Below are 25,994 nucleotides of genomic sequence, written 5' to 3'. Positions count from 1 at the left end.
GAGGATAAATGAAATTTTCTGAATGGAAAAAACTAACAAGAGAAAATTAGAGATACGAGATTTTTAGGAAACTATGTCTTCATTGTTCCCTGACTATGTATTTACATAGTATAGAAGGCCCGTGAGAAGAATGAGAGCAAATAAAAGTCCTAGAAGAGATGCCTTACGGAGAGTAATTTCAGTTGAGTGGGTCAAGATGTTATACTGTGGGATTTCCCTGGTGGTCCAGTGGCTAAGACTCCACATTCCCAATGCAGGGTGCCTGGGTTCAATTCCTAGTTGGGGAACTAGATCCCACATGCCATAGAAAAGAGTTTGTATGCTATCTAAAGATCCTGTGTGCCGCAACTAAGACCCAGTTATATTATGTTATAGTATATATGTTTTACTATAATCAGTAATAATTGATGATTAAGCAAAAAGTTTTTAAAGGATGCTTAGCAGAAGTAGTCTTGCCATTGTTTTTAGTATAGTTGCTAAGTTGTAACCGACTCTTTGCCACCCCATGGACTGTAGCCTGCCAGACTTCTCTGTCCATGGGATTTCCCAGGCAAGAATACTGGAGTGGGTTGCCATTTCCTTCTCCAGGGGATCTTCCCGACCCAGGAATCAAACCCACATCTCCTACATTGGCAGGCAGGTTCTTTAGCAGTGAGCCACCTGGGAAGCCCTAGTCTTGCATTATATGGTCAAATGTGAGCTGAGAAATCCACGCAGCATGCAAATATAAAACCTGAAACATAAAACCATTAAAACTGAAAAATAAAGATTCATAATTAATATGAAAAAAAGATACAAGCTGAAACAAAAACTAAAGCAGAAAAGGTCAAAATAATTAAGTTTGGTAATCAAAGACTGTGGGGATCACAACATACTGTGGAAAATTCTTAAAGATACGGGAATACCAGACCACCTGACCTGCTTCTCAGAAACCTGTATGTAGGTCAAGAAGCAACAGTTACAACAGGACACGGAAAAATAGACTGGTTCCAAATCAGGAAAGGAGTACGTCAAGACTGGAAATTATCACCCTGCTTATTTAACTTCTATGCAGAGTACATCATACGAAATGCTGGGCTGGATGAAGCTCAAGCTGGAATCAAGATTGCAGGGAGAAATATCAATAATCTCAGATATGCAGATGACACCATTCTAATGGCTGAAAGTGAAGAGGAACTAAAGAGTCTCTTGATAAAGGTGAAAGAAGAGGATGAAAAAGCTGACTTAAAATGCAACATTCAAAAAAGTAAGATCATGGTATCCAGTCCCATCACTTCATGGCAAATAGATGGGGTGGGGGGGGGAATGGAAAAAGTGATAGACTTTATTTTCTTGGGCTCCAAAATCACTGTGGACAGTGACTGAAGCCATGAAATTAAGACACTTGCTCCTTGGAAGAACTATGTCCAATCTAGACAGGATATTAAAAAGCAGAGACATCACTTTGCCTACAAAGATCTGTACAGTGAAAACTATGTTTTTTCCAGTAGTCATGTACAGATGTGAGAGTTGGACCATGATGTGAGAGTTGGACCATTAAAAAGGCTGAGTGCAGAATTGATGCTTTTGAACTCTGGTGCTGGAGAAGAATATTGAGAGTCCCCTGGACAGCAAGGTCAAATCAGTTCAATCCTAAATGAAATCAACCCTGACTATTCATTGGAAAGACTGATGCTGCCGCTGAAGCTCCAATACTTTGGCCACCTGATGCGAAGAGCTGATTCACTGGCAAAAACCCTGATGCTGGGAAAGATTGACAGCCAGAGGAGAAGGGGGCAACAGGGTATGAGATGGTTGGATGGCATCACCAACTCAATAAACCTGAGTTCTAGGAAACTCAAGGAGAAAGTGAAGGACAGGGAAGCCTGGTGTCCTGCAGTCCATGGGGTTGCAAAGAGTTGGACACCGCGAAACGACTGAACAACAAAATAAAAAATCTGCGACCAGTCTAATATTCTCACTAGAAAAGTGCAGACAATTTCTATGTAATAAACTAAGAAAATAACACAGTATTATTATCCAAGCACTGAGAGAAAATACCAAATAGCAACAAGAAGAACAATAATAGTAACAATTTAACCAATTTAACAATTTGAAAAGTATGATGAAAGTACCAAGAGTACCTTTAAATCTTACATCAAAAAACCAGGTTATGTGTGAGGACTTCCCTGGTGGTTCCTAGGCTAAGACTACGCTCCCAATGCAGGGGATTCGGGTTTTCAATCCCTGGTCAAGGAACTAGATCCCATATGTTGCAGCCAAAGACCCAGTGTAGCCAAACAAATAAATAAATAATTTTTTAAAAGATTAAAAAAAAAAGGTTATGTGTGGGATAACCTTGTGAAATTGGAATTGACATATCACACTACTATGTATAAAACAGATTAACTAATGAGAACCTGCTGTATCTCACAGGACCTCTAATCAGTGCTCTGTGGAGACCCACATGGGAAGGGAATCCAAATGAGAGGGATATAAAAAAAAAGAGGGCATCAGAGGATGAGATGGCTGGACGGCATCACTGATGTAATGAACACGAACTTGGGCAAACTCCGGGAGATGGTGAGGGACAGGGAAACTGGCGTGCTGCAGTCCGTGGGGTCGCAAAGAGTTGGACACGACTGGGTGACTGAACAACAACATGAATATGTATAAGTGATTCACTTTGCTGTATAGCGGAAACTATACAACACTGTAAAGCAATTATAATCAAAGTGAAAAAAAAAATTGGCTTTACAGAGTATAAGTCTTTCTGACATTGTTTCATTTATTGGGCCCCATCTCTGTGCAAGCATTGTATTATGGACCATGGGAGATACAAAAGAAAAAATGTTATTGCCCTTAATGAACTTAATTCCTATAAAAGCAAATAGGGTGGTATGTCTTGTGGGTGTATTCTGGAATATCCTGTTTTGAAAGGAACATTTAAAATAATTTTATATCATTTTATGTTCAGATTTACAAATGAGTTGAATAAAATATACAGGAAATGTGTCATAAATTTACTTCACAAAGTAGTTTATTTCCATCTCTTTTCATGATACTTAAGAACTAATTTTCAGGTTAACTATCTTATACCAAAAGTTTATTCATCATTTCAGATTTTCCATAATAAAGTTGGAAATCAGTATTTAACAATCATGGAATAGTCAGCCATCAATTTATGTGGCTATTCATTTAAAAACTCTATAAATAACACATGTTGCAGAGCATGTAGAGAAAAGGGAACCCTCCTACACTGTTAGTGGGAATGTAAGTTGGTGTAGCCACTGTTTGAGAACAGTATGGAGGTTTCTCAAACACCTAAAAATAGGATTACCATATGATCCTGCAATCCCATTCCTGGGCATATATCCAGACAAAACTCTAATTCAAAAGAACACAAGTAACCCTATATTCATAGCAACACTATTTACAATAGCCAGGATGTGGAAACAATCTAAATGTCCATCAACAGATTAATGGATAAAGAAGATGTGGTGTGTATATATATAATGGAATATTATTCAGCCATAAAAAAAGAATGAAATGCCATTTGCAATGACATGGATGCAACTAGAGATTCACATACTAAGTAAGTCAGAAAGACAAATACCATGTGCTATCACTTATATGTGGAATCTTAAATATGACAGATGAACCTATTTTTGAAATAGAAACATACATAGAGAACAGACTTGTAATTGCCAAGGGGGAGGGGATTGGCAGAAGGATGAAATGAGAGTTGTGGGTTTAACAGATGTAAACTATTATATGTAGAATGTAATAACAACAACATATACTGTATAGCAGAGAACTATATTCAATATCCAATGATAAACCATAATGGAAAAGAATATTTGAAAAATAATGTGTATATATATATATATATACACACATATATATATGGAAATGGAATCACTTTGCTTTACAACAGAAATTAACACAACATTGTAAATCAACTATATTGTACTTCAATAAAAATTTTTGTTAAGTAATTTATGTGGCTATTAAGGTGACAAATAAAAGGTGTTATGGCTGTACATGGAAAGACGCATACATGAAAAGGTGAACCAAGGGAGCGAAAAGCAGCAGGTGAAGGCCCTACCCAGGGGTCACGACCTCCTAAACGCTACAAGGAGAGGATCACGAAAGAACAGGGAGAGAATGTTCCTCCCGCAGTGTGTGAAGAAGTGTGATACCATCTTCCTCACATACTTGAGAGAGGGGGGGGGATTCTCTCTTGAGTGCAATGGAAAATTCCAGAGCTGAAAAAGAATCTACCTGGAAATTCCAATTTTCTGTTTTGTTTTTGGGCCCCGCCACATGGCATATGGGATCATAGTTCCCTGACCAGGGATGGAACCCAAGCCCCTTCCACTGGCAGCACGGAATTTTAATCACTGGCCTACTGGGGAAGTCCTTCCAATTTTCCATTCTTAATATCACCAACCATCGGAATTTTAAGAAAGGTTAGTATGAGGTGAATTATGCCAGGAAAATCTTATGAAATTTAGTGTGGTTATTCTTGAATTTAAGATAAAATAGAAAAAATAGTTTTTTAAGTAAAATTTTTATAATCATGAAAATCCAAAATTTGAAATTCCACATATTTGGCATGTAAAATAGACTGTACATTAAAATTTCTATTCCTTATTTAACTCAAATTTTATTCTCCAGATTTTCCCCACTGTTTCACTAGTTCCTTTAATGTAGTATAGCTGAACAAGTGTGCTTCCAAAAAAACGCAGTCTTAAAGAGTCTTATAAAGGCGTGTTTCCAATTGAAATGTATACTTTAAAAAAATATATTATATATTTGGCTGTACCAGGTGTTACTTGCAGCATGTGAGATCTAGTTCCCTGACCAGGGATTCTTCAAACCCAGGCCTCCTGCATTGGGAGCACGGAATCTTAGCCAGTGGACCACCAGGGAAGTCCCGAAATGTATACTTTTACATTTTATACAAAATTCTGAGTTCTTATGCATTTGAAAGGAAATAATACAGCGATTCTTACCAGCTGAGCTACAAAGGAAGCCTAAACAATATATAGACAACTGTTTATGTTTATGTTTATGTTCTCAAATGAACAGCAATGTCATTCTGCCACTAGCCAGCCTATTATTTTTCTTCTTTTCCTCTTTAAATTTCTATTCATTTGGGGGAAAAGAACACTAAGTTATTATCAATAGATGTAGCCTTATAAACTCACAGTTGTCAAGAAACAGTAAACAAGCAAATAAACCCCTTATGCATTCTTTCAACTCTTCAGTGCCCTTATGCTGCCCCCTGCTGCCGAGTGTCCACACTTGACTGGAAATTGTCCCAAACTTTCAATCTTTTTCACTCTTCCCATCAAAATTTAATCTGGTTAGAGCCATTGGAGTTTTCCTCTACCAGGCTAATGGGTAAACAGATGTCTATTAACAAAGAGGTAGTTCTTTCCTATTTATCCCATTGCCATTTCCAGGCCACTTACAAGTTTTTGAACTGATGGGTAATGACCGACATCCCGATTCCCAAGCCTGGGATTCCAAGTCCTCCCTGTGCTGGTTCCAAGGTACCATCAGAGGTCTCTTTCCCCACCCTCCAGCCTCTAGCTCCCGCACATCACAGCTTACTGTCTACCCACGCTGGACTTCTAGCTCGTATTCCCAGTGCCACGCTGTTTTCTCTCCTCTTTGCTTGTGTTCACACTACTTTCTTTACCTGAATGTCTCCTCTCAATTTCTACCTGTTGAAAGCCCACCTACCTTCCAAGCTCTGGTCAAAAGTACTTGCTCCATGACATTTCCTCCAATTCCCAAATGCTTCGCTTCTGTTCTCCCTTTAATCCTGTCAGGCTCCATCCAATTTTTTAACGTAGTAGAAGCTCAATAAGCATTTATTTAATGAATGAAGAGCAGTTAACAGAGGAACCTTAATTCTTGGAGCAACTGACTGACTTATCGACTTCATAAAGGACATGGTGAGGATGATTAGAGGAGCCTCTCTAATACTGCAACAACTTTATACACCTGGGTGAGGTGAATGTTTTAATTCCCATCACAGAATGTAAGGCCAGTTTTGATCCCTGAAATCAGAGGTATCTGTGAAAAAATTAACTCAATGCTTTTGTCATGTCAGGCATTATTCTAGGTGCTTTAAATGCAAATCTCATAGCAGTCAGGTGGGTAGGTAATATCACTTTGATTCACAGAAGTGGAAACTGGGGGTCTGGACAATTAAGTAACGGGCCGAAGGTTAAAGGCATAATAAAGAGCTGATCAAGGAATTCAGACCTGTCAAAGCTGGATATTTAGGGACTTCCCCAGTGGGGAAGTGGTGATCCAGTGGTTAAGACTGCTTCCACTGCAGGGGGCATGGGTTCAACCCCTATTTGGGGAACTAAGATCCCGCATGCACAGTGAAAACAAAAGAAATGTGTATTTAAAATGTTCTTGTGATGTCTTCAACAGAAATGTGTATGGAGAGGCTTCTAGTGAGCTATCTGGAAGTTAAAAAAAAAAAAAAAAAACTGTTAAAAGAATTACCTTAGAAATTGTGACCACATAGACAAAGGCCATGAGAGAGATTGTGTCAATTAATTATCTGTTAATATCTGCAAGAGCTGATTGTCTTACAGGGCATAACATGAAGGACTATAGTAGTCTGCCAAGTTCAAAGGTCTCTCAAGGACAGTTATATATATTCTAAAAGATTAAGAAATGCAGAATCCAAATACTTGTCAATTGATGTAGCCACTTGTGTGGGGACCAACAATTCTAACTTGACTGAAAAAAGGTAAAGATATGACAATATCTCAGGGAAATAGGCTTTGAGAATACTTTTTTTTTTTTTTTTTGATACAGTGAACATAAATAGGCTCATTATGTCACAGTGCCCCAGACAGGGATCTAACTGTGTTGTAATCAAAACCTGTGCTCATCAAGAAACTTCAGTAGACAAAAAAAATAAACTGAAGAAGGCAACACTAATTTTTTGGTAGGATATAACTTTTCTTAGTAGGTAAGAATCTTTTAACTTCAGAAAGAGTTAGGACAAGTACAGACATGTTTTTAAATCTATGTAATTGTTGTTTCACAACATTTGGAGTAAGAGGTCAGCTTAGTACACTTTTAAATAGAATTCCTACTAAGTTATATGTAGCACTGAAACATTAAAGAGAACTTAAGAATCACCATATTTAAAAGTTAAATGTATGAGGGGCTCCCCTAGTGATCCAGCAGTTAAGAATCTGCCTTCCAATGCAGGGGACTTGGGTTCGATCCCCGGTTGGGGAACTAGGATCCCACATGCCACAAGCAGCTAACCCCATGGGCTGCAACGAAGACACAGCGTATCCAAAATTTTAAAAATAAATAAACTTAAAAGTTAAATTATGAGATGGATAAGACCATCTTAACTTCTTGAAATGCCTGCTAAAGTACCAGAGTAAGCAATCAGATGTAGTAAAGGTAAAATGTATATAAAAAGTTGGGAGGTTTTTAATTAAATAATGCCATAAATGAGACCAAGTTTTAAAAGACCAAGTTTTAAAATTTGCAAGATTTGTAAGGTAAATTTAAAAACATAAGGAAGAACTACCTTTGGGTATGTCACTTCAATACATTTCATATTATTTTTAAATAACTTGATTTCAGAATAGTCTTTCAATATACAAGACTTACTCTTGAGGGCATCAGGTAACTTCTAATTGAAGAGTGGCAGCTGGACTGCTTTTCTTCCAACTGAAGTTGGTATTCATTAGGCAGTCAGCACATGTGGACAGAACTGGTTTAACTGTCCAATTATTCTTTCAGTCTGAACCTTCCTCCCTTCCTAGACGACTGTAGCTTTTGAAAGACTGAGATGAGTAGTAGCAACACTATCTACTGGTGGCCCCAATATCTGGTTTAGGGGCTTTGTTCCACAGAGTTACTCAGCAATCTTCAACTCCAGCAGCATGTTAGAACCCCACGGAGAGTTTTTAGAAAATATTATGCTCAGATTCCACCCAGATCTGCTAGAACCTCTGAGGATAGGGCACAGGCATTTAATTTATAAGTTTTTGGGTGATTCTAAGTGCAGACAGAGTTAAGAAGCACTGTTCCACAGTGTGAGCTTACTGTGGTCTGAAGTTCCAATAGAACTTTCTGTGATTACGGACACTGCTACAGACTGAATGTTTATATCCCCCAGCCTCCAAATTCATACACTGAAATCCTAGCCCCAGATGTGATGGTATTTGGAGGTGGGGTTTTGCGGGGTGATTAGGTCATGAGGGTGAAGCCCTCATGAAAGGGATTAGCACCTTTGTAAAAGAGATTCTAAAGAGCTCCCTTACCCCATCCACTGTGTGAGGACACAGCTACAAACCAGGAAGTGGACCTTGACTAGACACAGAATTTGCTGGTACCTTCTTGATTTTGGTAAAGAATCCACCTACAATGCAGGAGACCTGTGTTTGATCCCTGGGTCAGGAAGATCCCCTGGAGAAGGGAATGGCTATACACTCCAGTATTTTTGCCTGGAGAATCCTGTGGACAGAGGAGCCTGGTGGGCTTTAATCCATGGGGTTGCAAAGAGTCAGACAAGACTGAGCAACTAACACTTTTTACTTTCACTTGATCTTAGATGTCCTAGCTTCTAGAACTGTGAGAAATAAATTTCTGTTGTGTATAAGCCACCCAGTTTATGGTATTCTGTTACAGCAACCTGAACAACTAAGAAGCGTTCCACAAATTAGATGTCCAATATGGTAACCAACAGCCAGGTGCAGCTACTGAATGTTTCATTTTAATTAATTCAAATTTAAATTTACATAGCCACAAATGGCTAGTGACTGCCATCCTGGACAGCACAGTTCTGGCAGATTTAGACCATTCTAAATGATCTGAGTCTATTATTACCTAGGTGTTGAGTGATGCTTTATGATATGGATGAAAACAGTCCAGACCTGCCTCTTCGAGAACTTCATCCCAGCTTCTTCATGGGGTCTCCAGGGGATGAAAGGATAACTCACTGCTTATTCAGGCTTCTGAGAATGCTAAGGACATTGAATTCACTGATTTTTTTTTTTTTTTACTGATTTATGTTGGAGGTTTGTTTCTTGGACTTTATACTTTAATGAAAAATGAGCAAAAGCTTTCAGAACTAAATTTTTAAAGTCTCAAAACAGTGAAGCAATTAAACTCTTGGCTCTTTGGCACTTGAGTGTTTTTCAGCTGGCGGTTGTGACCTCTGTCTTAGGAGGATGGAGAGTTTCCAGTGGATTGGGGCAGTAGCCTGAGTTTCAGAGTTAAATATAGGTCACTGGCATGATGGCCTCTCTTTCCCAGTCTCATCAAAACCGTGTCCTTTTAATGAGCATGGGGCTTTAGTGGGTGGCAGGATAAAATCTTGAGAAAACCCAGCAAAATGATGCAGATACAGAAGTCTTTTTCATATGTAACTTGCTACTGAGCACAACTCAGTTCTATTTTTACTTGCCTTTAAAAATAATTTGTAAATTATGGATTACTCTTTTTTTTAAGTTAAAAATACACACAAATAGGAGTTGCTGGAAAAATAATCTCAAATGTGATGCTCATGCTGAAACATTTAGATGATTCCTCCTTCAAGTCATTGCTCTACTCTCAAAGAGACTATCCTGACCACCTATTCAATCCTGCACATGTATTTACTCATATATTTGCCAATTTTTAAATTATATCCTTTAAAGTTTGGCATATTTCAAAGCCAAAATATTTTCCATGGCAGGTACCCTCTGATTCTCTAGAGCAAAGTCTCAGAGGGTGATCATTTGACCAGCAGCATCTGGAGGCTTCAACTTCTTAGGCCCCACCCCAGACCCACTGATCCAGGAACTCCAGGTGTGGGCCCAGCCACCTGTAAGTTAGGTCGTGCACACTCAAGTTTGAGGCCCACTGATCTAGGCTACATTGAATCCCCCAAAAATGTCCCAGAGGGGTAAACTTCCCTGTATCCCAAAGATGGAAAAGGTGGAAATATTTTGTACATAAATGTACCCTGTAAGTTATGAAATAGAAGCCAATATTCTCTTTTGACCTAGTGTTACGAATCCCGAATTTACTCACTTCAGCAAAGCTTTCCTGCATCTCTACTCACTGATCTTTTTTTTTCTTTTCCTGATAGAATTGCAACTTCTTCTTTTTTTTTAATTTTAGAAATGTAACTTCTAAAAGAATTTCTGAGCTGCTCCTGAAGAGATAAGACATGGTGCATGTATCTTCAGCAAATCTGACATACAAAAATTCAGATGTGTACAACTGATAAAGCAGGTAAGCACTGCTCATGTTAAGAAAAGAGTATTTGATTTATAAAATTATTCACTAGAGGACTCATTTAAATAGGAATATCATACAGTTTACTTAAAATATGCCAATCTGGGGACTTCCCTGCTGGTCCACTGGCTGAAACTCTGTGCTCCCCATACAGGAGGTCCAGGTTGAATCCCTGGTCAGGGAGTTAAATCCTATATGCCACAACTAGGACAAGCACAACCAGGTAAATAAATAAATATTTACTATATGCCAATCTACAGAAGATAAATTTAGAAATATCCAATGTGACAGTTGGAAGTCCAGGTTCTGATTTCAGACCTCCCAGGTTCAAACTCCGGCTTTTTCATTTACTGTAACCTGGGCCAAACCTCTCTAAGCTTAGTTTGCTCATTTATAAAATGGGTATAATAATTATTCTATCTCCAAAGTTTGTTTGAGGATTTAAGGAGCTATTTAATACAGGTAGCATTTATCCTAAAGGCTAGAAAATAGAAAGCTCTCATTAAATGCTTATTTTTCTAAATTAGCAGCATCCGTGACCAATCTGGTTTCTATGAAAACAGGTTTTATCATTGAAGAATATTTTTACAAAGCAGTTAAAGTTTACACAAAGCAAATGGGAGCTAGCCACACTGAGCACTGGAAACTAGGCAGGTATTCACCTTTTTAAGAGCTCCTCCCAATTAGGGTAACTTCAATCTCCCAGAGACACGGTTGAGGTATGAGCATTTCCTACAAACCTGGTCAAAGAACTGTAAGAAGTAGTTTGCTGTGGGCCTCTGGGAAAGAATTTTTTCCCTTCTAAGAAGATGCTTAAGAGAAACTCTGGAAATTGTGGTATCAGGATATGATGCCCGGAGATGCAGCAGCCATCTTGTGACTAGGAGGAGAGACATTGCTGACATTACGGCAATGTAAAAGAATGGAAACTACCAAGGAAGTTGATAATATTGTTGAGCTATTGAACCAAACTAGAAATGACTTGACTCTTCATTATTAATTTAGTTGAAATAATGTGTCCTCATTTTTTTTACATAGGATCCTATGTTAGTACAAAAGCAAACTATATAATACATTTAGATAGTATTTTAATTGGCTGTATGATAAAATAATTTGCTGACTTCATTCTGGAGGTCATCTTAAACCACACATAGAGAGTTCTTAATGAATAGTTCCTTCCCTTCCAATTCATCTGTATATAACAGCAGTCTTACTTTCCTGGTTCCATATCTGATGTGCTTCACTAATTAACCATTAACTACATACACGTTTATTGCCTTCATAAATTAAAATACAAATGGTTATTATAAAAAAATGTTTGTCATGTAAATACCCTTAGAATTATTTCAGACAATTAAAAAAAAAACACATTTTCATTCTAATGTAATCCTTTAACACTGAAATTGTATTTCCCTGCTTCATTTCACAATTGTTATAGACATTGACATTTATTTCATGAGAATGAGAGCAAAATGTACAAAATGAGGCTTTACACATTAAAAAAAAAAAGTTTTCATTAAATGGACCTCACAAGGACACACCCAAAATTCCTACTACCAAAATGATCCTCTCCTCTTTTCAAGCAAATAAGTTAATGTTTTATTTTTCACTTTGCAGTAGTAATTTGCATTAGCTAACCATCTATTAGGGCTATATCTAAAATCTGAGGGCTATTTTCCCTTCAATGTGTCCCAAATAATGGTCCTTCAATAGAAGAACAGAAGGACACTTGTTAAACCCTATATAGATTTTTTTTTTTTAAAAAAAAGCTTTACCCCAGAAATATTATTTCACCCTTATTCTCAGATGGGGACCTCCCACATCTAAGGTCTTAGATTTAAGAATTCTTAAAATGTTAAATCATATTGGACTGTAAACTCCCTGAGGGCAGGAATCCTTGCCTCTTTGTCTTAATACTGTATCCCAGCATTTTAGCACAGTAGCATATAACAGGAGGAAAATATAGAACAAACCCCTAAATAGAAATAAATGTTGAATAAACCAAGTATAAAGGCCACTCCTTTCATCTTTTTCTTAAAGAAATCATTTATCTTTGTTTTCCTTCCCTTTAGAGTTTCCATTTGAGAATCTTTTCGGAAAGATAAAAAACAAAGTCATAACACAAACACCCATTTGATCTCTTGTCTTTCCCTGTCTTTTCCTTTGCAAAACATGTAATGATACGTCTGAGAAAAAGAAGAGGTAAGTACACACAAAAAGAGGGTGGAATTAGAAATATAAACAATTTCAAGTCTGTCTTCCACTTGGGTTTTCAGAGAGCAAAATTTTTAGCTAATTTTCATTCTTCTAAAAAAGTTTATTCCATGTTATATTAGATTGGTTCTGGCTAATGTTTTCAGCATTTTATGATGTCATCTTTATATCACTGTTAATGTTTCTTCCCTTTGTTACTGCATTTTTCCTAATAGGTTTGCTGACCTGAAAATTTTCCCAATCTTTAGCAATACTAATGAATACAAATGAATAAATTAGGAAATTATGTGGGTTCACTACAAGTCTTAATAGAATTTTCAGTTTATTTCCATTATTGACCAAACTCATAATTTCAAGTTCATATTTAGGAGGTTTATTGTTTAGAATTTGATTTACAGATCTTCTGTTTCTTTGACATCATTTATTTCTTCTTTCTGCAAACTGGTTTTTGGCCATTTCACTACTCATTGACCCCTCCCCTCCATCAGAGGGATGAAACAGGGTGAGAAAAAATGATAACGATATTTTAACACAGTCAATTTTGCTACTTACTACTGTCTCTGATAAAAAGGTATGCCAGAAAAAAATAAGTGTGTAATTGTTGACTGAAATGACATTTCAAGATTAAAAAAATTGTTTATTGTTCATGATCTAGCAACTGTTACTATGAAAAACTGAGTTAGTTCCCTACATACTACATTTAATAAATAAGATTTTTCAGGATAAAACATAGTTTATTACAATCATTCTAATCATAATCTCACCAAATTCATAAACTAAATGCCTACAAAATGTCAATAAAAAAAGGTCTGAAGAATCAAGAGTGAACATGAAGCACAAGGTGGATGTAAAAATGGAGAATAATATAAAACAATGAATTGTTTTTGCCTCACAGATTTAAATCTCCTTATTTAGTGATGTAAGAGTCATAGATAGAAGAATATCTTTAACATAAATATCTATGCAAGATTTTAAAAAGTGAAGATGCAACTATAATGGTTACTCATAATCAATGATGTAATAGTCGATGATATAGGAGAACAAAGAACATTGCATAGCTACATATGGACTTCACAGAATCAGTTTGTTTTTAAAAGGGGGGCTTCATTAGATAAATATTTTTAGTTTTCACAAATTCAATGAACAAAGTCACCAGCTGAATAACAGAATATTTTAGCAATAAACATACTGGGAAGTATATTTTATTCAGTAGATTAACTTCAGAGAACTAAACTCTCCAGCACAATCAGAGGGTTAGAGAATATACTTACACCTGCAGCATTTCACTCCATAAATAATCTATAATGTCAAAACCAATCTTGATGGAAAGATTGAAATTTTATGATGAGATAAAATGTTACAGTGAACATTTTCAAATTTTTATAGCAGAGTATAAACAAAATATAGGCATAATTTATAATTATTTTTTAAGTTCAAGGAAAGGATCCAACACTGATAAGTAAATATGAGACACAAAAATCAGAAATTCTATTCCTAGTCATTTTCACACATTCTTTTACTTGAAAATTTTAATGATTAGTGAAATGAGCACTTATATATTTCAAAGTGAAGAAAAGATACTTTATAACTCTAAAAATGTTTACTCTCTAAAGAAATCATCTATTCAATCATATGAAAAGGTGGTCTAGGATACTATCTCAGTTGTTTTTGTTTTACTTAGCAAAATAATTTGTTTTACGGTACAATTGTTGATTTTTTCGCCCCATATTCTTTTTCAACTAAGGACATACTTACTATCTTCATAAATATCTAAAATTTTCACAGAGACCAGTAAAAACTATGTCATATCGTAATACACATTTTTGTTCTTAGGAGGCTTTGGGCCTAAAATCCTATATTCTCTAATCAGATAACTCTCAACAAGAACAAAGATGGAAAAGATTTACCCTGCACTTAGATATATGAATACCAATATTTTTAAAGTTAAAAGCAGTTGTATCCATATTCTTAAAAAATTATCTCAGTCTAAAATATTTGCTCAAGGATATACATAAATTCAACTGAAGTATCACTTCAAAATAAAACAAACAACAATGTAAGCATTATTATATGTCAAACTCCTAGAAAATCCCCAGAAGCAACTTAGAATAGTTATCTAAGAAATCCCTAGGTTCAAAATGAAATTCAACTTTTACAACATTCAGTGAACTAAAACTCAAAACATTTTGTTAAATTAAAGACATTGGATGGATGATATTGTAATAGAAGAAAAATACAAAATGTTACTGAGGAAAGAAAGGGTAAACTGACAGCTTATTATTGAAAAAAATTGTGATCTAGAGATGATCAGATCAGATCAGATAAAACAGAACTGCAAACTGCATGCTTGGCCTGCTGCTCCCTGGACGGGTTATGACGACGTGTCTCTTCTCACCCATAGTTCACAGTTCACAGAAAACATTAAAACAATACAACTGAATAATTTTCTTCGACCAAATCAAACTTTCTTTCAGGAAATAAAGAGAGAAGATAATAGATCAAATGTTGCCCCACCTCTTTTTTTTTTCCTCCTTTTTTCTTTTAGTGAAACTGACATAAATTGTTGAGGAGAGCTACAGCGCCACCAACACAGATCAATGCAAAACAAAAAAGATCTCCCACCGTGTGCAAATAGAAAAAAAAAAAAATTAGAAAAATGCCAAAAATTACAAAATGTCTCCCAAATGTACCTTTTTGGAGAAAACAAGCTAGATCTGCAAAGATTATCTAATGAGGAGCCTCAGAGAACTACTAACATGGAATACAAGTTTTGATCTGATCAGCAAATAAAAGATCCACTATTTAGTAACAGCCATAACTTAATATAAACCCGGTTATGTCAATCTCCACCTTCATTATACCAAGGGCAGCTTTTCTGTAGTTTGTATCTAAGCAATCCATCAAGAAAACTACAATAGGCCCATTTCACACCAAACCAAACTACATCTATAGTTTGCCTGCTGATCATTTAGTCCTGGACAAATTAGGTAATACATAATTTTTATAAAGAGGATATGCACATATTTGGCATTACCAACATTGCTGGCACAAAACAAGTCCATCTTGAGATAGCTGAGTTCCCTTTAGCTCACAGTAATTAAAGTATAATTTACATTATAAATATTTTGCTTTAATCTTGAGGTTAAAAAAAAATTTTTTTTTTTTCTTTTGGTAAAAATTAGCCAGATAAGATTAGGTAGAAATGTGCAGAGATCAAAGCTAAAGGAAAACACCAAGATTGGTTTTGTGAGAAGAAACACAATGAAAATCCTTTTTTAGCGGGCGGCTCAGTCAAATATGTAATGGCATAAATGTTGTAAAATGACAAACTTACCATTAGTGGAGGCAAAGAAGAAGCCAGTTCTGGAAAAAGAATTGTAACAATATAGGCTGGATACTTGTGTCCCTAGAAACAACAGCCTCCAGGCAGCGTATGGATCTTCCAACATCTTTAAAATATCTGGTAAAGAAAAAGTCAGACTTTCTTCCATGATCGGTGGCTGCATGGGGTGACTTCCCCAGGATCTGTGGGCGTTTGGGAAAAAAATCGGAGAAATATCCACGAAGATTAAAAGCAGAGCAGGCAGCGGCAGCCAGAAGACTCTGGGGTTAACAACTTTGCGATGGCAAGCAGGCGGGCTCTGATTGGCTGGGCGGCCAGCGTCCCTACAGTCTGCACTATCCCCCGCTCCCCCCGCCTCCTGCAGCTCGGAAAAAAATGCAGTGTGAGTGCCATTTTACACTGGGCTTTTAAAAACACAGCCACCCAAACGACAAAGTCTGAAGCTCGCTACCAAGTGACATTGCAAAACAATAGCGCCCACGACTGCCCGCGAGCTTGGGAAAATGCCCCCTTTGATATCTCCAGCCACACTCTTTATTTCTTGCAATGTGGGTTTTTTTTTTTTTTGGTTTGCTTTTATTTTTTAAGGACGAGCACGCTTTTCTTAAGCAGCTTGTCATTCACCAACGTCGTGGTCTCCTTTGGTGTGGCCAGTGAAAAATGATCCCCACCAAAACATTTTTTAAAATTGAACATCCCAAAGGTACCTAAAGAAGCCTTGCACCGAATTCACGTCGTCTACAGGTCAGGGAGCTTTCACTCCTTGGAAAAAAAAAAAAAATTAGAATGGGTTAGCACTACTATTTCCTCTTGTGCAGAAAATACAAATAAAATAATGATTTTAGCGGCTACGTTACAAACAATAGGCATGCGTACTTTTTTCTGCTTCTTAAAAAATTGTTTCAGAAACCTTTGCTGACTGATAGAATCCTACCAGCCTGCCTTACAAACAAAATGGCTGTGGTACTGAGTTTTTTTGGATCCTCCCACTGTGGCTCCTCCAGGCCTCCAGGAAGTGGTAAAAATCCAAAATAAATACAGTACTAAAAGTACATTGTCCAGGCTGAACTCGGATGAAGCCTTGGATGGGGGGATGTCTTTAAAATGTGCTGCTTTTTATTAGTTTTTTAAAAAAATTGTTTTGAAAAGAACATCAATCACTAGAGATTTACTTGACTGTAATTTGAACTTCCTGTTTTACATATTTATAAGGTCTTTCACCTATCTTGGCAGGCTTTCAAATTAAGTGGGCTGGGAAATTTGATGCTCTGTCTAGCTGTGAGCTGAGTCAGGTATTTGGTGGTTGCAACTGGGCTTTTAAATAAAAACGAAGTCGAAAACTTAAAAAAAGGGTGAACGTTAAATGAACGCTACAGTATGATTGATTGCAAATGTAAAGCCACAAATGTCAGCAAATATGGAAATATGTCAAATACCGCATACATGTGTTAATTGAACACATTCAGTATAAAATTCTTTGCCAGGGAAATTTCTGGTGAGCCAAGGGTAGTACAGGGTTTAAAGAAATCGAGTGAAGAAAGCAGTGAGCAAGTGCAGTATTCTACACACCCTCCCCACGAGCCGCCCTCCGCCCCACCCCCGCCTCTCCCCGCGGTCTGGGATTTCTTCGCGTTTGGCGTTTTATAGGTAACATTCTTGGAAAAGAGCTATAGCTAGGGTGGCCATATAATTTATTGGTTAAATCGGGATATTTTTTGAGAGTGAATGTTTTATTTTGTAATCTCATCAGTAGTCATCTGATGAGAGCACATTTCAATGACATATTATAATTAGGAAAACATCCTTAAGAAGTCATCTAATGAAGAGAGTAGGGTAAAATTCTTGATACATTTTTGAGCAGTTTTCCTTTCAACAGAAAAAAATTGCTAGGGGTCACTTTCACTATCTACTATTTTATCTTATCACCTCCCCAGCCCCGTGTTTTTCTCTCCCAACACTTACCCCATCATTATATATACACGAAGATTCATATATGTATACATCCATATAGTTATACATCCATATATGCATATATGGATGGGCATATACATATATACTTTTATTATCTATAGATGGGAATATTCTGTGCATTTTCCATAATATGCATATTCTAAGTTATATACTTACCTACCACAGAATTTCTTCAGAATTTTTGAGACCATATTCATGATATACATGTTTTGAACATCTTTTGTTTTGGTAAAGATAAAATGTAGAGTGAGATGTTTTGGGAAAATTATCACCGAAAGACATTGGGTAAATAATTCTCACACTGTTTATTCAAATAGCTCTTGAGATCTTAGGGTGCTCCTTGCTACATACACATTGCTACATACACATGATGCTCCTTGCTACGTACATATTAATGGACAAATAGGTAGTTTCTCTCCTTCATGAAGCTCACAGTCTTGTGGGAAGACAGAGAAACAAGCAATATAAAAATAAAATTTTTATAATTTTCAAATATAAATTTTTTATAATTTAAAAACCTATAATTGCAAATTATAATTGCCACTAAGAAATAAAGTGCAGTCTTCCAGAATAACAGGGAGGGAAAGACGTAGAGAAGGGGCTAAGGAAAGTTATTCCTAAGCACGTAGCATTGGTGCTAGACTTGAAGGATGAGAAGGGGCCAAAGTCAAAAAATATGAGAGAAATAGCAGACCAGGAAGTGGTTGTAGCAAGTGCAAAGGCCTTGAGGCAGAATGGGACCTGGAGTATTCTAGGAAGTAAAATGAGGCCAATACCCCTGCAGCATATTGAGAGAAAGGGAAAATTACGTCAAAAGCCAGAAACGTAGTGACGTGTTACCGAATTTTGAAAGTTACGGAAGGAGTGAATTTTATTCAGAGAGTAAAATGCTGGAATTTGAGTTTGGAGGTTTCAGTGATGGTAAAATTCAGAGAAGTTGTAGTGAAATGGAGAAAAAACTCCATGCTACTAATAATTTTGAACTTACATAGCTGCAAAAACAATTGAACAAGCAACAACAAAACAGAGAATTCCCTGGTGGTTCAGTGGTTAGGACTCCACACTTCCACTGCAGGGGACCTGGGTTCAATCCCTGGTTGGGGAACTAAGATTCCTCAAGACATGTGGCATGGCCAAAAAAAAAAAAAAAAAAAAAATCCCCCCAAACCATAGCTGCATCACAGTGTTTTGGTATTGTATTTTTAAAAGTTATATTTCATCTCCATTGGGACAGCACTGATTATGGCTCAGGCCATACATAAATATGAGTGAGAAACAAATATCTAAGACCATACACATTACTAATAAAATCAAAAGGAAGAATTCAGGCAACTGTTTGTTTTAGTTTTGTGCTTCTCTTCAGTAGTGTCAATTCTGGTATTTTTTTATTCAAAGAACTTCACATCATATTGGTTGAACAAAGCTCAATTAACACTTTTTTTTTTAAAACAAATGAGGCAAAGCATTATTAAAGCTAGAATTTAAATCATATACCTGGACTAAAAATAATGTGTTTTTTTTTAATTTACTGATTGTTAGCAAACCAAATCCTATGTACACATGAGCAGAAATAGTACATTCAATTTCTTAGATTCTAAGACTTAGAAATTGCAGAAGCAAGTCAAATCAATGATACGTAATCCTTTAAATGAGCTTCCATAGTTTGGGAAACTCTAAACAAATCAAATTGTGAACCAATTAGGTAACGCAAATTTTAAGATCTTTACCACTCAGAACTGTGTGGGGAAGAAAAAAATGTTTTGGAATTCAGATTTTTTACAATAATTTACAAATAATAATATGATGCATTATCATAATCATCCCATAATCAAATATAATAATACATTGTACTGAACTACATGATCAGTTATACGAAATGGAGTAAAGACAGACCGTAAGTATCCCCATATCATTTTGGGTCAGCTTTTGTCACCAAACTGACTGCAACTTTTGAGGAAGCCTTCAGTTTTCAAAGATTTAGAGAATTCATAATTGCGAATGAGGGATTGTGCCACCATGGACTTTAATCCCATTCCAGTTCTTTCATTTTTAAAATCTATTTATTTGTTTAACTCGGGGCTCTCGCAGGGTAAGTGTGGAGTCGTAACTGCTGGATTACAAGGGAATTCCCTTTTCTGTTTTGTTGTTGTTTGTTTTTCCAGCTATGGAAATCCAAAATTAGTGTGGAGTTTTTTCTCCACTTCACCACAGCTTCTCTGGATCTTACCATCACTGAAAAATCCAGGCTCTCAACTCTCTTCGTTATAGTGCATGGGGACTACTCTCTAGTTGCGGTGCGCAGGCTTCTCATTGTGGTGGCTTCTCTTGTTGCAGACCATGGACTCTGGAGGGCAGGCTTCAGTACTCGTGGTGCATGGGCTTAGTTGTGTAATATTCCTGGACCAGGGATTGAACTTGTGTCCCCTGCATTGACAGGCGAATTCTTAGCCACTGGACCACCAGGGAAGTCCTCCAGTTGTTTCTTAAAAATATATTCTTAGCTTAAAACAAAGCTTATAACAGTTACAAAACAATAAAGTCCTACTGCATAGCACAGGAGAACTATATTCAATAAAAATAAAGGAATAAACAAAGTTACAATTTGGAAATGGGCAGGTTTCCATGTGTGGGCCCTAATAAATGAATATACATGGTACTAACAAATTTTTTTAGTTATTTGTGTGGTCTTGGACAAACCCTTTAAATTTTACCCTTAGATTTTCCCCATATATTTCTTCTTAAGAATAGTGAAGTTCACCGTTAATTACTTTTTTTTTTTTTTTGGCAAAATATTTTCAAGCACCACCTCACCAGATTTTTTTCTTTTCCAAATGCTTGACTATTTGGCAGAAACGGTAAGAGTGTTTACTTCAGATCTCTTTACCCGTTGTGAGATGTCTTTAGATCACTTTCATCTGCTGTAACCCAAGTGGCATTTTCAAGAAGGGTCATTCCTAGGAACAGTTTGTGACCTTCAGTGTGGCTGAGACTGCTTGCCGACTAACCAATATCCATCTTTCCTTTCTTTAGTCCACTTTTAAAAAAAGGCACAACTTGAGAGTTGTGAGTTAAATTTTCTTTGGGACAAAATGAGGACTGCAGCCTGGGAGATAGCACCTAAGATAGCTCTGAGAAACTGTTCCAAAGAGGCAGGAGGGAGAAAGTCATTATAAACGTGATTTTGGTGAAGGGGGAATACTAACAATCAAACACATATTTTTGCAGAAGGTTTCTGCTAGTATCATGAAGTTTTCTGCTAGTCATGAGGAATAGACATCACCATGAGGGATTTTTAGTGGTTTTCTAGATATGAGGAGATACAGGAATTGGGCTCATAAAATCAGCTCCTGAAAATATCTAACTATCTGAAGACCTGTCCTGCCAGTTCCTCTCCTCCCCTCCCTTCCTTCCCCCCACCACCTCCTCAAGCACAGAGTGCCTCACTCCTTATCTTTACCCTGAACTCCTTTCAGGAGGTGTTGAAGGTCAGTAGCTGCAGCTGCACATGATTTAATCCTTGTAGAGGTAGATGGCAAGTGCCCATGGGAAGTGGCGATTTGTAGTTGGCATTTCCCAATAAAATTGGATTTTATATTGGGTTTGTCCCCTAGATGATCTAAGTATCCCACAGACGTTTAAACAACGAGGTTTAATCAGAGGTCCTTTGGTCGAGGAAGCTTGTGAAGGGGGCTGACTCAGCGGGAGGTGCCTTTTGCTCCTCACCTTCGCCCTCTTTTGCTGGGAGTGTGGTCACCACACCTGGGTGGAGTCAGGAGCTCTGTTTTGACAACAGGGAGGAGAGCTCAAGGCCATGAGTAGCTGAACTGAAAGAAGAAAGCTAGGCTCTGTGGAGCCTCCCTACCGTGTGGATCTTTTTTTACATGAGAGAGAAAAAATTAGAAAACCACTAAGTTGTTTTAAAGCACTGTTTTGTGGGGTCTCTTCCTCATAACTAAATGCAGTTCCTAGTACAAGAGTAATCTTCATTTTCTCTGTTAAATTCAGCTATTTTTCTTTTTTCATTCCTGGCCTTCCAGCATGTGGGATCTTATTTCCCCAATCAGGCTTGATACCCATGCCCACTGCAGAGGAAGCATGGCGTTTTAACTACTGAACCACCAGAGAAGTCTCTAAATTCACTTTTTAAAAAAATGGTATTTACTTATTTATTTTTGGCTATCCTGGGTCCTGCCAACAAAGGTCCATCTAGTCAAAGCTATGGTTTTTCCAGTAGTCATGTATGGATGTGAGAGTTGGACTATAAAGAAAGCTGAGTGCCACAGAACTGATACTTTTGAACTGTGGTGTTGGAGAAGACTCTTGAGAGTCCCTTGTACTGCAAGGAGATCCAACCAGTCCATCCTAAAGGGAATCAGTCCTGAATATTCATTTGAAGGACTGATGTTGAAGCTGAAACTCCAATCCTTTGGCCACCTGATGCGAAGAACTGACTCACTGGAAAAGACCCTGATTTTGGGAAATATTGAAGGTGGGTTGAGAAGGGGACAACAGAGAATGAGATGGTTGGATGGCATCACTGACTCGATGGATATGAGCTTGAGTAAACTCCAGGAGTTGGTGATGGACAGGGAGGCCTGGTGTGGTACAGTCCATGGGGTTGCAGAGTCGGACACGACTGAGCGACTGAACTGAACTGTCCTGGGTCTTTGTGGCTGCTCACAGGATTTTTCTAGGTGAGGCGAGCAAGTGCTGTACTTCATTGTGGTGCTCGAGTTTCTCTTTGCAGAGACTTCTCATTGCAGTGACTTCTCATTGTAGTGACTTCTCAGGGTGGGGGGCTGGGTACCGGGTGTGGAGCTCCAGTAGTTGTGGCTCCCAGGGTTAGTTGCTCCATGGGATGTGAAATTTTCCCAAACCAGGAATCGAATGCTTATCCCCTGCATCAGCAGGTGGATTCTTAACCACTGGTCCACCAGGGAAGTCCTATCTACCTTTTAATTGCTTTGTAATACTAGGCTGAGAAGAGGAATGTGGGGCTTTATGGAAGGCAAGAAATTTGACTTAGTCTAGGTTGTGATTACATAGATATGAGATATGAACTTATGTATGTCCACAAAGGTAGTGAAGGTGATATGATTCTAGCTGAACTATTTCAAATCCTAAAAGATGATGCTGTTAAAGTGCAACACCCAGTATGCTAGTCAATTTCGAAAACTCAGCAGTGGCCACAGAACTGGAAAACTTCAGTTTTCATTCCAATCCCAAGAAGGGCAATGCCAAAGAGTGTTGAAACTACTGCACAACTGCACTTATCTCACATGCTAGCAAGATAATGCTCAAAATCCTTCAAGCCTGGCTTCAACATTACATGAACTGAGAACTTCCAGATGTACAAGTTGGATTCAGAAAAGGCAGAGGAACCAGAGATCAAATTGCCGATATCCATTGGCTCATAGAAAAAGCAAGGGAATTCCAGAAAAACATCTACTTCTGCTTCATTGACAATACTAAAGCCTTTGACTGTGTGGATCACAACAAACTGTGGAAAATTCTTAAGGTGATAGGAATACCAGACCACCTTACCTTCTTCCCGAGAAACCTGTATACAGGTCATGAAGCAGCAGTTAGAACTGGACATGAAACAACTGACTGGTTCAAAATTGGGAAAGGAGTATGTCAAGGCTCTATATTGTCATCCTACTTGTTTAACTTCTAGGCAGAGTACATCATGCAAAATGCCAGACTGGATGGAGCACAAGCTGAAATCAAGATTGCCAGGAGAAATATCAATAACCTCAGATACACAGATGACACCACCCTTATGGCAGAAAGTGAAGACGAACTAAAGAGCCTCTTGATGAAGGTGAAAGAGGAGAGTGAAAAAGCTGACTTAAAGCTCAACATTCAAAAAACTAAGACCATGGCATGTAGTTCTATCACTTCATGGCAAATAGGTGGGGAAACAATGGAAACAGTGACAGACTTAATTTTCTTGAACTCCAAAATCATTGAGGACAGCCATGAAATTAAAAGACGCTTGCTCCTTGGCAGAAAAACTATGACAAACCTAGACAGCATAGACATTACTTTGCTGATAAAGGTCCATATAGTTAAAGCTATGGTTTTCCCAGTAGCCATGTACAAATGTGAGAGTTGAACCATAAAGAAAGCTGAGCACCAAAGAATTGATGCTTTTGAACTGTAGTGTTGGAGAAGACTCTTGACAATCCCTTGGACAGCAAGGAGATCAAACCACTCAATCCTAAAGAAAATCAACCCTGAATATTTACTGGTGCTAAAGCTGAAAACTTTGGCCTCCTGATGTGAAGAACTGACTCATTAGAAAAGAACCTGATGCTGGGAAAGATTGAGGGCAGGAGGAAAAGAGGATGTGATGGTTAGATGGCATCACTGACTAAATGAACATGAGTTTAAGCAAATTCCAGGAGATGGTGAAGGACAGGGAAGCCTGATGTGCTGCAGTCTCCATGGGGCCACAAAGAGTCAGACATGACTGAGCTACTGAATAGCAACAAATGTGTTACAGTGAGCGTATCAGGAGGCTCAAGTTCCACTGAAAGTTGAACATTCCGCCATCCTGGGCCTAATCGATTCTAATCAGGTTTTGTTATATCCAGCTTTTTGCAATGGCTGTGTCATTCTTTAAGGGTTGTACCCTGCCCTCTTCCCTTCTGTCTCAATGGGATCTGATTATCTGAATATAGACAATGTTAAAGAGTTGGACAGATATAATTCTTTTTAAAAATATTCAATAATCTCCTTGATCTTTATCCTAAGACAACTACTCATTTTTCTCATTTAAAAATGGTTCTCTTAATGTTTCTACATGTTTCCCCATAATCATGTTGCTGACACAGTGTTCTAGAACCACATGTACCATCACTATTCACTCTCTGAATATTCTGTTTGAGAGCAATATGTATGCCTCCAGCAGCAGAGCCATCTTCATTTTATTAACCCTTAGTCTTGACTCACTCAAGTTTCTTATTCCTATATGACTTATCAGAATTCTGACGTATTGTGAACTTAGCGAAATGATTAAACAGCAAAACCTTAGGGTGGAGATTTTTTTGTAGTATGACATTGGAAGTATCAGTAAAAATACAACAGAGGAATTTTTCATCTAGTATTCAATTTGAAAATTATTCTTTTTGCTATTAAAAAGTTGGACTGTATAGAACTCCTTCCCTTCCAAGACCACCTCACCAACCTCAGACTGCAGGGTAGTGATGAAAAAAACTACACATTGACACAGACCATACTGCTTAAAATCTTAACATTGCTTATCATCAGAGAAATGCAAATCAAAAACACAATGAAATATCACTCCACATCCATCAAATTTGTTATCATCAAGTAATCTACAAATAACAAATATTGTCAAGGATATGAAAAAAAGGGAACCTTTATATACTGTTGGTGGGAATGTAAATTGGTGCAGACACCATGCAGAACAGTATGGAGGTTTTTCAAAAATTTTAAAATAGAACTACCATATGAATAGTATATATAGATACATACCATATATACCTAGCAATTCCACTCCTGATTATATATCCCCCGAAAATGAAACCACTACTTCAAAAATATACACGCATCCCAATGTTCATAGTAGCACTATTTACAGTAGCCAAGATACAGAAACAACCTGTGTCCACGGACAGTGAGTGGATAAAGATGTGACATACATAAAACAGAATATTGCTGTGCAGAGCTCAGTCACTCAGTCATGTCTGATTTTTTTCGACCCTGTGGCCTATAGCCCACCATGCTCCTCTGTCCATGGATTTTTCAGGCAAGAGTACTAGAGTGGGTTGCCATTTCCTCCTCTAGGGTATCTTCTTGACTGAGGGACTGAACCCAAGTCTATGCGTCTCCTACACTGGGAGGCAATTTCTTTAGTCCTGAACCACCTGGGACGCCCAGAGTGGAATATTACTTAGCTATAAAAAAGGAAATTCTGTCATTTGCAGCAACATGGATGGACCTAGAGAATATAATGCTTAATGAAATAAGTCAGACAGAATGTATGAGATCACTTATATGTGGAATCTACAAATTTTTTTAATGAATGAATATAACTAAACAGAAATGGACTCACAGATATAGAGCAGAAACTAGTTATTGTCGAGAGAGGGAAGGGGGAGGGGTAAGATAGAGGTAAGGGATTAGGAGATACAAACTGCTTTGTATAAATTAAATAAGCAACAAGGATATG

At 37.5% G+C, this 25,994-nt stretch overlaps 1 protein-coding gene across 1 annotated transcript in view; it reads right to left on the bottom strand.

Moving 5' to 3' along the window:
* Window positions 1–16,086, bottom strand: part of EPC1 (enhancer of polycomb homolog 1) — a 92,661-nt gene extending 76,575 nt beyond the window's left edge. The window contains exon 1 of the mRNA XM_065921192.1: window positions 15,815–16,086. Coding sequence (XP_065777264.1) covers window positions 15,815–15,817 — 3 coding nt within the window. The 5' untranslated portion in view covers window positions 15,818–16,086. The remainder of the gene's footprint in view (window positions 1–15,814) is intronic.
* Between the last annotated feature and the right edge of the window lie 9,908 nt (window positions 16,087–25,994).

The sequence above is a fragment of the Muntiacus reevesi genome, chromosome 2, assembly GCF_963930625.1.
Source record: "Muntiacus reevesi chromosome 2, mMunRee1.1, whole genome shotgun sequence".
Taxonomy (NCBI): domain Eukaryota; kingdom Metazoa; phylum Chordata; class Mammalia; order Artiodactyla; family Cervidae; genus Muntiacus; species Muntiacus reevesi.
Note: the sequence above shows the minus strand (reverse complement) of the source record. Positions and strands in the feature narration are given on the sequence as shown.